The sequence below is a fragment of the Quercus robur genome, chromosome 12, assembly GCF_932294415.1.
Source record: "Quercus robur chromosome 12, dhQueRobu3.1, whole genome shotgun sequence".
Classification (NCBI taxonomy): domain Eukaryota; kingdom Viridiplantae; phylum Streptophyta; class Magnoliopsida; order Fagales; family Fagaceae; genus Quercus; species Quercus robur.
The window spans coordinates 11,569,906-11,582,744 of NC_065545.1; the positions used below are offsets into that span (position 1 = coordinate 11,569,906).

The 12,839-nt window shown below is 34.0% G+C and overlaps 2 protein-coding genes across 2 annotated transcripts; one reads left to right on the forward strand and one right to left on the reverse strand.

Moving 5' to 3' along the window:
- Positions 1-2,174: 2,174 nt before the first annotated feature.
- LOC126709073 (probable protein phosphatase 2C 22) lies at positions 2,175-7,105 on the reverse strand. Its single transcript, XM_050409153.1, has 4 exons — positions 6,681-7,105; positions 6,162-6,368; positions 4,001-4,212; positions 2,175-3,022 (listed from the first exon to the last, which is right to left on the reverse strand). Exons 1-4 carry the CDS (start codon positions 6,825-6,827, stop codon positions 2,458-2,460), a joined length of 1,131 nt encoding a protein of 376 aa, XP_050265110.1. The 5' UTR covers positions 6,828-7,105; the 3' UTR covers positions 2,175-2,457.
- A 4,749-nt stretch (positions 7,106-11,854) lies between these two features.
- Positions 11,855-12,587, forward strand: LOC126709997 (protein CHLOROPLAST VESICULATION). Its single transcript, XM_050410379.1, has 2 exons — positions 11,855-12,024; positions 12,130-12,587. Exons 1-2 carry the CDS (start codon positions 11,924-11,926, stop codon positions 12,476-12,478), a joined length of 450 nt encoding a protein of 149 aa, XP_050266336.1. The 5' UTR covers positions 11,855-11,923; the 3' UTR covers positions 12,479-12,587.
- The last annotated feature ends 252 nt before the right edge of the window (positions 12,588-12,839 follow it).

Here is a 12,839-nt window from a genome sequence, read left to right on the forward strand (position 1 = left end):
TGAATGTGTTTACATCATTTTGTGGTCAAAATTTGGCAGAATTTCATAGATACTACATGCAATTTTGATACTTTATGTGCAAGTTCGATAGTTTTCTTATAGTAAGTATTTTTTTTGGGGCTAAATATCCTTATATATAATAATAAGTAAAGATTATGAAATAAAGTATCATGAATCCAAAATTTTATATAATATATCCCATGCATGGAAATTAATATATATATATATATATATATTAAAGAAAGAAAAGAAAGTGACATTCATCGTACAAGAAAGTGACATTGATATGAGTTTTGATTATTATGATAATCTCTTTAAAGAGAATGAATAATTTGAACAATTTCTTTAAATAAAAATTATACATACATACATTTATTTATTTATTTATTTTACTTAAATGTATAATCAATCTCATGCAATTCATTTAAAAGTAACAACATTAAAACAAATGAATAATTGTCCTAAAGATTACATTTGTATATTCATAGCCTTCATGTTTAGAAAGACTTTCACTTAAATTTAGGCATACCAAAGTGGATTGGAGTGCTATGTTAATAAGGCTTAACAAAACCATAGCAATAATAAATATTATACTTAAGATTTTAGATATTACAAGTTTGAGATTTATATATTTTTTAAAATAAATTTGGATTTAGAATAGGTGCTTTTAACCCAAAAATATATTTTCCCATTATGTAAATACACCCAAAAAAAAAAAAATTCGAAGTGGATCAAATGGAACAAAATGGACCAAATGGACAGAATAGGATCAAATAGGAACAAGGTGGACTGAAAAAGACTGAAGGGGACCGAATATGACCAAAGTGGACCGAATAAGAATGGACAGATTGGGACCAAAGTAGATAGAATGGATCGAACGGGACCAAATTAGACCGAAGTGAACCGAATAGGACCAATGTAAACTCAATAGGACCGAAGTTGGAAAATGGACCGAATAGAACCAATATGGACCGAATGGAATCAAAGTGGACAAAATGGACTGAATAGAACCAAAGTGTACTGAATGGCCCTAATAGGACTGAAGTGGACCAAAGTAGACATAATGGACCGAATAGGACTAAATAGAACCAAAGTGTACAGAATGGACCGAATAAAACCAGAGTGGACCAAATTGGACAGAATGGACCGAATAGAACTAATATGTACCGAATAGGACCGAAGTGAACAGAATAGGACCAATGTAAACTGAATGGACCGAGTAAGACCAAAATCGACTGAATAAGACCAAAGTAGACTGAATAGAACTTTAGTACACAAAATGGACTAAATAGGACCGAATGGACTGATTACAACCGTATGGACCGAAAAGGACCAAATTGGACCGAAGAGGACAGAATGGACTGAATAGAACCAATGTGGACCGAATAAGATTTTTGAATATTTATCATTTTTATTGTATTTTTAGGGCTTATATTTCTAATTTCTAATGGCTATTTTCTTTATATTTTTTAACTCAAAACTAAAGAGTTTAGCCCAAATATAATAAAATTTCATACTTTTCAACACAAAAATTATTTTTTTTAAAAATGAAATTTTGAGCTAAACATGTTAAAAAAAAAAAAAAAAAAAAAAAAAAAAAAAAAAAAAAAACTACAAAAAGAATCAATTTAAGACCCAATTAGTCAAAAATGAACTAAAGGGGACCAAAATTTACTGAGTAGACCGAGTGGATCAAATTGGACCGAAATAAACCTAATTTGAATAGAAATTGTTTAATTTGTAGGGAGAACAAATTACCGTCAACAAATTTTAGAAAAAAAAAATTATACATTATATTACAATACAAAATAATTATTTATTTTCATACATCGTGTAGGTCTACGACTTGTTTTATCTAATAGTTAAGCACTAACCTATCAACGCCTTAGTCTCAAAATTTTGAAGTCGGTTATAGATCTTAAACAAATTAGTTAAGATCAGCCACACGTATTCTTTTCTTCATTCTATTCTATCTAAAGTCATACAATCATACGCCCTGTTACTTCCTTAATTGGTTAACACTAAGTAGTTACAGGAGTGAATCCATGAAAACAGCACCCTGCTGCATGACCTAAAGTAAAACTCCCTTAGCCCTTCAGTCAGAAAAGCATTGAAGAGAAGCTTCCCAAATCAGAAGAGTTGGTTATTATCACAGAACGAATCACACACACACAGAAGATCTAAACAGTCAAATAAATTAATTCACAGTTATAATCCAAGACATCAAGGAATAAATATTTCCGAATCAGGAAATGCCTGAACTAAGGCAGACAAAAGATAAATCAACTTCAAAGGAAACAACAAATCATGTTATTGACTTGCTGCCGCATATGTTACAGGTGGGACTCAAGATTCTCCCTCAGCATCTAAAACTAAAACTACAATAAATTTCTGAATTAAAACGATTAAAAAATAATTTAAGAAAGAAAAAAAGAAGAGGAAAGCTGTGTCACCATCTCAATTTGCCAAACTATCTAAGAAGCTTTGCAACTCCCTCAAACCTTCTGCAGAAAAGCTCCTCTGCACCCTAGAGCGTGGGGCGACCAAGTTGGGGGGAGGCTGGTGTTGAAAACAGACCACAACAGCAGCTAAATTATCCCCACTCTTCCTCTTCAAAGCCTCATCAACCAGATCCTTACTACACAAGGCTGGGTCATTATGCTCCTGAAGTCTGCGCCGAGCAAAATCCACAGCATTTTGACTCCTAAACACATCCCAGATTCCATCACAGCCTATGATGAGGAATTCGTCTTCCTCCGTCAATTTTGTGGACTTAAGCTCAGGCTCTGCACTGAGTGGCCCACCATCCCCACCTTTCATTCCTTCCATATGCCAGTCTCCCAAAGCACGAGTAACATTAAGTTGTCCATTGAGGTAGCCATCACATATATAGCCTCCAGATGCCTCGATTCGTTTCATCTCTTTGATGCAAAGTGGTTTGTGATCCCTCGACATTTCAATTGCTTTGCCACGGCGGCACAGCACTGCTCGACAATCTCCAGCATTTGCCACCACCAACAACCTGCCATCAGAAAGTACCATCAGATTGATGTTACAATATAACAATATTTTCATCTCAGACCAACTTTTATACTAGGCCAAAATAATCCATAAATTTTGGATTTAGGACTCATGACTAAGTGGCCATTTAATTTTTAACAAATAAAATTTTTTATCAACAAAGAAATCCAACCAAAAAAATATAATGTTCCATTGTGGGTTAACACAACGTCAATCAACTCATGCAATTCTATAAGAGATGCTGCTTCTCTCTTTGCTGTCAAAACACAAGAAACTCATTTCAAATATATCAGAATCATCCAATAATTTACAGGACATCCAAATGCCCCATTATTGTACGCAAGTGACTAAAACTATGTATATTCTTGAGCTAAAGGCCCAACTCACAAGCCCAATAACAAACCTCTGGATAAAGCCAAGACAGCTTGGCTTACACAAACAAACCAACTAGCTAGATGAGTGAGCCAGTCACTTAAAGAAAATTAATTTTTATGAACAAAATTTGGACAGGATTGCATACATTTTGGACCACAGGACGCATAGAAAATCCTGTACAAGAGGCTTATTTTGTTGAAATACGGTTCAACTTTGTTTATCATCTGAGAGAAACATCACAGGTTGGTATAGTCTGTCTGAACTTAATTTGGAGGACAAGGGAACAACAGTCACATGTAAGACCAGACATCACATATATAACCATTGATTTTAACTGAGTTTAAGGGAAAGGTATGCTTGAACAAACTCAAAATCCGGAAACATAATTTACATTTGTCACATAATAACTAAATTAAGTCCACTCAGTGCTCCTGAATCACTGAAAAAGCTTGTGGAAAGCAAGCTAGCGAGTTCAGGGGATTAACAGTGTCCCACAACAACTTTTCATCAGAAGAGTATTGCTCACCTTTAAAAAAAGATCATAAACACAAACTAGAAAAGTGAGAAACGTGTATGTAAATTTGGTTCGTAGAAAAATTCTAACCTTCCAACAACAAGAGCTGCCAAAGCAGTAGTGCCAGATGCTAGGGCAGCATCCAAGGAGCAAGCTTCTGCAAAGGCAGTGTCAGTTTGCAGAAATGCCGAAGCAACAACCCTTTCAATATCCCTTGGGAAATCTTCATCCTCAACAATGAACTTTGGCAAATGACAGCAAGCAAAGTCAGCAGCATGCTTTCCACCATGCCCATCAAACACCTGAACGGCCAAAAATGCACTAATGTTGAACAATACTAAATTAGAAAACAAAATATCTTGTAAGACCTGCATAAAACCTAACTGGAAAACCTGACAAGTAAAGAAGCAACTAATATTCAAGCATCTCCAGTGAACTTTCACAGCAATTGGCAAGCAAAGTGGGAACAGAAAATTTTGCTTCTGGTAACATACACCATTAACATTGAACTCATGACCACCACCACAAGCCATAAAATTCACTTCACAATTACATCACAACACCACCTCCTCCATGAAAACCACCATTACCTCATACCTCCATTATGTTGGGAAAGGTTGGATGTAGAGAAGACAATATAAGTTTTCTATAAATAATATAAATTTTATTTGAAAACAAAAATTAATTCAGAAGAGACCACCTAATCTCAAAGAGAAGGAAAGATGTGGAGTTTTTTTTTTTTTTTTTTTGGAAAAGTAATTAGATTTATTTTATTTTTTTCAATAGATCAAAAGTAATTAGATTTATTAATAAATAAATAAGGTTACACAAGCTCACAATGATGAGCGCTCCATAACCTAAAAGAATTACAAAAGATTTTTTGCAAAAAAGGAAGTGATTCTATGAAATCTAAAAGAGTGGTACAGTCTGTAAGACCCCATGCTCCAGACCAATCAAACAAAGTATGACTTAGAAAATCTTCTAGCAGATACTTGTATCCATCCATATCCTCAAAAGTACGATTTCACTCCCTCCACAATAGCCACATCAAACATAATGGTAAAAGTTCCAAATTTTCAAAGAGTGCTACCCAAACCAATTCCTCCACCCAGATAAAAGATCAACCACCTGCCTTGGTAGCACCCAATGGATCCCAAACAGTCTAAAAACTAGGCTCCATTACGCATAAGCAACGTCACAATGGATCAACAAATGGCTTACTGCCTCCCCACTACACCAACACATACAGCACCACCCAACTACAGTCAAACCTCACTTAATAAGATTATCACAAGGAGCTTCCCACAGGTTGCTGTCCAAACCAAAAAGGAGACCCTCTTAGGGGCCTTAGCACACCAAATACTCTTCTAGGGAAAAGAGTTAGTTGGTGCAGCTCAAATAGCCTTGTAATAAGAGCCGACAGTAAAGATGCCAACCCTCTCAATAAGAGCAACATCACAATGGATCAACATATGGTCTCTTCCCACTAAACCAACACATACAACACCACCCAACGATGGTCAAACCTCACCTAATAAGATTATCACAAGTAAGGAGCTTCCCACAAGTTCTTGTCCAAACAAAAATAGGAGACCCTCTTAGGGGCCTTAGCACACCAAATACTCTTCCAGAGAAAAGAGTCAGTCAGTGCTTGGCCTCATAATAAGAGCGGACATTAAAGATGCCACTCCCTTTCAATTTCCATATTATCCTGTCACCACCCTTCCTCCTAGGAATATTGGAGCATAGGAGCTATAAGAAAGAATCAACCGCCTCCAACACTTAGTCATGAAAACCCCTATGAAATCTCCTGTTCCAGGTCTGACCTTCCCCTCATACTGGACAATCCAGCACTGAATTCGTGGAGATGGTGATCAATAGAAATAGAAATGGAAAGAACTAGCAGTAACATTTTCAGAATGATAAGTGGATTTCACATAACATAGCATGTGCATCAAAATCTTACATAACTTTCTCTTTTCTTGATGAATCAAAAAAGGGTAGACAAAAATCCAAAGTAGCACTCTTATTATTACTCAAAAGAACTAGCAAAACGCCTTGTATCATGATGCATTTCATTCAAATAACAACAATTAAGTTATTAACAAACCGCCAAGATTCTTTGATAGCTAGCTTCCATAAATAAGCATATATAACCACTCTACAAGAACCATATACATTAAACTGAAAACTGTGAAAAAAACAGTAACAAGTAAGGTGATTAACAATAGTAATAATAGAAGATAAATACTGCGTAGAAGGCATTGGGCGCATCAGTAAAATTCTCGAGCCCATAATCCTGAGCAAAGTTGTCAACACAAACATATACATCTTCCATTTTTGCACGAAACCCCATGTCAGCCCACGCCCCGGAGCGAACAATTGGGATGAACTCAGACTCACAATTCTCTAGACCATGCCCCGGTTCCACACACACATCCGAGGCCTTACTCTTCATCTGCCAAAATTCCAATCAAAACCTTAAAAATCACAATTATACTAAAATTCATAACAAAACATCTACTTTATATCTGAAACCAAAAAAAAAAAAGCATTCAAATGTAGCTAAGAAAATCCAAACATAGCCTTCAAAATTTTTTTTCTTTTCTTTCAAGTAATGCTAAACAAATAACCAACAGTAACAAAATAAAATAAATAAATAAAAATGTTAGAGAAGAAGCATTGAATTGAACTACAAATGAATCTAAAAGGAATAAAGGAAACCCCAAAAATAAAAATAGAAAGAGTGAGAAAGAAGAAAGGAACTAACGAGAGAAGGGTGGCGAATGAGAGATTTGTTACAAGGCAGAGGGAGGCGGTCGGTGCTGAAACAGGGGCGGTAGGCGGTGGCTGTAGCGGCGGAGAGAGGGTTCGGAGGGCGACCCTCGCTTGAGCTCCCTTTACTTTGACCCTCCATTTTTCACATCATATATCAAACCTTTAAACCCAAATCTACCAAAAAGAGAGAGAGAGAGAGAATGTAAGTGGGTTATAGAGGTTTTGCAGTGCAGAGCATTAGGGTTTATGGTGTAGACTTACTAGAAAGAGAAGGAGGAGCTAGAGAGAGAGAGATTTGGGGCGATTAGAACGAGGTTGAGACTTGAGAGAGGGGGCACTGCTTTTTGTTTGTTGTTTTTGCTGGGTTTCTGAGTGTTGACTTTGTTTAATGTTTACTTCGTTTGTTGTCTAGAGAGTAACAGGTGTTGGTGTTGCTTTCCTTTCTAGCATCGAAACGACGACGTTGTTTTCTTTCTTTCTTTCTTTTAGTAACGTCACTTCACTTTAACTTCTGTTTTTGTTTTGTGTTATTTGTTTTTGTTTTTTTTTTACCCTTTTGTTTTCTTAGTAACGTCACTTTGCTAATGCTTACTTCTCCAAGTTCTCCTTCTCCTCCGGGATAGGAAGACAGACAAAACGTAAGCTTCTTTCTTTCTTTTTTTTGGATTTTTTTTTTTTTTAGAAATGATATGTCTATAATATTTTTACAACAAATCTTAAGTGACAGATTGTTATTAGTTATTATTGTTAGGACAAAAAAGTAATTTTATTGTTAGTTTCAAATTTAAACCAATAACAACTAACCACCTATGATTTGTTGTAAAAATATTGTGGACATAGCATCTTTTTTTTTTTTTTTTTTACGGCAAATATCTGCAAAATATTACATATTTAGATATTACTTTTTTTGATGAAACATGTTTAGATATTACTTTTTTGATGGATTTTTTTTTCTTTTTTTTTTTAATGGAACATATTTAGATATTACTATGAGCATCCATTTGGGAATAGTTTATTTAGCTAAAGGGTCTGTTTGGATAGAACTTATTTTGCTGAAACTGAAAACTAAAAATATTGTAGTAAAATAATTTTTAAATGTGTGAATAGTATTATGGGACTCATTTTTAATGAAAAAGTTGATGAAAAATATAATTTGTAGTACTCATGAACAGTGCACGAGTGCACTGTTCACTACTGACTTTAGTCAAAAGGTGCAGCTGAAGCAAAAAAAAAAAAAAAAAAAAAGGAAAACGCGCATGGCCAGAAAACGCAACGCAGAAACGTGGGATCGAAACTGCCCCAAAATTTTAAAAAAAATTGCTGAAAGTATTATAAATAAAACTAAAAAGTATCTGAAATATTATAATAGGACCCATAAATAATATCAAAAAATACAATAAAACCCATAAATAGTAGTAAAAATAAACCGAATAATAAAAAAAATCAAAATAATATAATAAAAAAATAATTTTTTAAGTGAATGTCAAACACAACCTTATAATATCTTCTTCCCTTTTTAGCATAAAAAAGTCAAACTTAGTTTTATCTTTTATAAGTACAACTGCCAGTGAATTTCATAATAAACAATACAAACTAGTGAACTGCCTATTTTTAGTACTTACTATTTCAACTTCTTGTTTTTTTTTTTTTTGTTTGGTTTTTTTTCTTTTCTATCCACATCATTTGAGTTAAGAAGTCTAATACGAGGGCTATACTCTCCATGAGTCCATGAGTTCGTTACTAATTTCAGTTTAATTCATTTAAAAATCAATATATATATATATATATATATTTCTCAAAAAAAAAATCAATATATGTAATGTCCATTTGACATGATTAATTTTGTCAACTTATTTTACTATTTAGCTTATTTTTACTATTATTTATGAGTCTCACTACATTTTTTGATACTATTCATAGTCTCACTATACTATTTCAACTAAGGGATCCGCTTATTTAATTAAAACTAAAAACTTTTTTGTTGAAAGTACGGTAGATAAAAGTAAAAGTTAGTTAAAATAGTATAATGAAACCCATGAATATACAGTACCAAAAAGTGCAGTGTGATCCATGAATAATAGTAAAAATAAGTTAAATAGTAAAATAAACTGACTTTTTAAACCAATAACAAACGCAACTGTAATATGTGTCAATTTATTAGCTATGCCTATTGGCAAATTAAATTAGGATCCCATTTATCCAAAAAAAAAAAAAAAAAAAAAAAGATCTCATCATTGAATTTCATCAAAACTCTCTATCAAGAATATATGCTCGGATTAAAAACCTTATAACTCAATGACATTTCTTAATATTTCCAACATAAATATCTAGGATTCAAATTTCTCTCATCTCCCATTGTAACTATAGAATTAGTATAATAAAAAAAATAGAAACTCAATTTAAAATAATAATAATATTAAAAATACCTCAATCTTTAAATGAATAAAGTATACAATATTCCAAGTTGAATTCCCTCATTTCATATGATATTGGATATATACATGTAAGAGAAGTCTCACATTAAATGAGAATTGAAAGAATAAATAGTTAATATAATATAGTTAGGCCAAAACTCAAAATAAAAATTGTTATTCCTATATGTTATATTAATTATTCAATTCAGTCAATTGTAGTCTCCCTTTGGGATTTGTGATCCCAGGTTAAATTAATTCATGATCATGGGATCCTTTTCTATCACATCATATAGGAACGGTTGTTGCACAAAATGTACTTCTAATTAATTACTCTATAGATCCTATATCTATCTATATGAAGAAGAAATCATGTATTGATATGCAGAATAAATCATGTAAAGAAGGGGATTCTTATTTGCACAAACGGTACTTCAAACTTGGAACGAGCATAAAGAAATTAATGATACTTCTTTACCTTTTAAGTTGTTCTACCAGATCAGTCGCTCAAGACATTTGGTTTTTACCCAAACCCAATGAAAAAAATGAATTCACTTCTTAGGAACTTGTTGAGAATAAATCTGATCTAGTTCATGGCCTATTTGAAGTAGAAGTTGCCCATTCAATCTCTAGTAGCCATCATTTTGCAGGATGAAAAGTACAGGGATTAAATTTTATGTGTGGGATTCAAGAGTCATGCCAGATGTTTGCATCAATATACCAATAAATCTATAAGTTGACAAAGACCCTTGTTTATCAATGGGATGGATTTGCATATGCCAATCCAAATAGAGGATTTTTTTTATCTTTATTTTTTTTCCTAGGTTCATGTTAGAAAACAGTGGCCTCGAGTTCGAAGTATTTGGATTTGGGAATTTTGACACAAGTTTTGTTAGCATTTTTGGGTGTAACCCAACCCAACCCACTTTTGATTCAAGGCTTCTAAAGCCAAGACCTCTAACAATTTTTGGCTTACAAAGAGTTTCCTGTGGCCTGACGTAGAGATGGTTATTTGGGGGGGGGGGGGGGGGGGGGGGGGGGAGAAGATATATCTGAGTTTGGCTTCAATTTTATGACAAATATTTTTTGGTAATTGGAAAGATGACATCTAGTATGATGTAATAATAGTAAGAATATACATTATATATGAGCGTAGCTCGAGCAGTTTGGGATAAAACTTGAGTCTTTGATTCCTTTCTTTTCTTAGCAAGGCGAAAGGCTGTTGATCCATTGATTTCTTTGGACCAAACTAATTTCATAACTGCAAATCTTGGGTCCACATAGGACCGAATCAAAAGATGAGGCAAACAAACCTCCTTGTTTTTTTTTTTTTTTTTGGGAAAGTATGTTGCCACTATCCGAAAAACGTTAATCGCATATCTACTACATCCCAAAAAGAGTAATTAAGTTAGGATTTTACTAATGTGTGAAGGCACACATTAATTTCCATTTTTGGAAAAAAATTTCTCGAGAATGGAAAAAGTTACTTTTTCCATTCTCGAGAAATTTTTTTCCAAAAATAGAAAGTTTAATGCGTGCCAAACTTTTTCAATTCTCAAGAAATTTTTTTCCAAAAATAGAAAGTTTAATGTGTGCGCTAAGGGCACACATTAACTGGACCCATTAAGTTATATGATTCTCCACCAAAAAAAAAAAAAAAAAGAGAGAGAGAGAGAGAAAAAGTTGCAAACATTATGTTGCATTGCCCTCAAACCACATGGCATCATTAGGTTGGTTTTGATATCATTTATTAGAACATGAGAAAACACTAACTACACGTGGATTGTACTCACAAAAAAAACTAGTCAAGTTGCAATTGAAACTTTTTGTAACTACTTAAATAACCTAGTTTAACCTAATAAATATATGATGTGGGACTCAATACATGCCTACACAACACACACTTATCCAATCCAATCCAAATAATTTATGGCATAACAATCTCTCCCATTTAAATTCTTAATATTCTCATCGAGGCCTAGATCCAAACCACGTGGAGTTACTAAGTTAGTATTGATACCATTTGATAGAAATGGAGAAAACGCCAGCACCAGTTAGTTGTTTTCTATATGGGAGGCCATAAGCATGTAAGAGGAACCATATCTAAGTGAGATGCAAGCCGATAACGACATGGTTAAATGAGGCATCTCTCTATCTCTCTCTCTCTCATATGTATTAGAAAGAACGAATTGTGTCTACACATTTTTATAAAATGGCTTAATTAACATTCTACTGCTATATATGTCTGGGTATATCAGTCACATTCAGTATAAAAATCAACATTTCTTATGTACATTAATTAGTTCAGTAATTATGGCAATCAGAGTCCAATCAAACCCTTATAGAAAATTTTCATAAGCAAATTGGAAAAACAGGACGATGCTTAAATGAATGACGCAAAGGAAATTCAAGCTTGCAAACCTCAGGTAGATGGGTTGGTGCAACTGCATGCATCGTGTGATATGAGAATTCATAAGGCTCTCCTTGTCTCTCTCTCAATCTTCAACAGGAAACTCTTCCCAACACGCGTCCCAAAAGAAAAGTCGGTACAAGACGGCAAGCAAGGAATTAAGCAAGCTAGCTAGCCCCTTTCCTCTGATTGAGGAGGGTCCAACCCACGTGTCTAAACTCTAAACACAAAGTGCCACCCTTGTGGTCTTTGTCAGCTACCGTGGTCTGACCAACTACTAATTCAACACCTCTCGATCTTTTTTTTTTTTTTAACCAACAAAACAGAGTCCCTCAAACCCTCTATATATGATAGTACTGTACAGGACTTTCATCATAATTTGCATTAACGTTTAAAGAAGAGAGAGGAAGAGAGATGGCCCTTACAACTAGTTGCTGCTTCAATATCTCCCCTCCAACCCCAGCAGCTGCTTCAAACTCTTCTCTTTCTCCAAAAACACCTCAAGTAATAACATCGTATGTCAAACAAAACCAACTTTTTTTTTACTCTCATCACATGCAAGCTATGCTCAAAAGGGTATTTAACCTTAATTTTTAACCAATTGATTCTTCTGTATATAGGAATTCGAAGAATGAAGGATCATGGAGAAACCGATGTGTCCTAGGCATGGCTTGCATGATAATTGGATTCGAAACGAGCAATTTAGTCATAGGCGGCGAAAGTCGTGCCATTGCTGAAGACATGTCCATGTCCATGGTCTTGAAATCATCAAGTGAGAAGGTTGCAAGATGGAGTGAGAAAAGAACATGCCCGGCTTGGAGACTGAATTCATTGGAGACCATTGTACCAGAAAACCTTCCAAGACCATCAGCTCATAGGAGATGGGAGACGGTTGGTTATTCTAAGAAGGCCAGAGAAGTATTTAAACTGGTAGTTAAAACTAGTGGCAACAGCTGCTTCTCTATGTAAACAAACTTTACAATGTGTTTGCACTTTGCAAAATATCTTGTTCATAGATAATTACGAAATTAATTCTTATATATATAATCAATCGTAACCAATAATATCATTGATCTCCTCCTGATCTCGTGCATAGATGATGATAGATTGTAACTAAAGATTTTTTACATTCTTTTGTAGTATTATATTATCATTAATTTCCAAATTAAAAACAGTTTCTTTGTCTATTTTTCTTGGATTTTTTTTTTTTTTTTTTGTTGCCATCGACTAGTTACTAGTTAGTACTTAGAAACTACATGCGTGATTTTTGGAAGAAAAGTAGTACATGTAGTACTTTTTTTAGCAAAGAAAAGTAGTACATGCAGTACGA

Excerpts from the sequence above, each read along its gene's own strand:
- LOC126709997 (XM_050410379.1), top strand. The coding sequence starts at position 11,924 with ATGGCCCTTACAACTAGTTGCTGCTTCAATATCTCCCCTCCAACCCCA. Across the intron at positions 12,025-12,129 it reads ACACCTCAAGTAATAACATC|GAATTCGAAGAATGAAGGAT; the intron begins GTATGTCAAACA and ends TTCTGTATATAG.
- LOC126709073 (XM_050409153.1), bottom strand. The coding sequence starts at position 6,827 with ATGGAGGGTCAAAGTAAAGGGAGCTCAAGCGAGGGTCGCCCTCCGAAC. Across the intron at positions 6,369-6,680 it reads TCATTCGCCACCCTTCTCTC|ATGAAGAGTAAGGCCTCGGA; the intron begins GTTAGTTCCTTT and ends GAATTTTGGCAG. Across the intron at positions 4,213-6,161 it reads CGCCCAATGCCTTCTACGCA|GTGTTTGATGGGCATGGTGG; the intron begins GTATTTATCTTC and ends TTGGCCGTTCAG.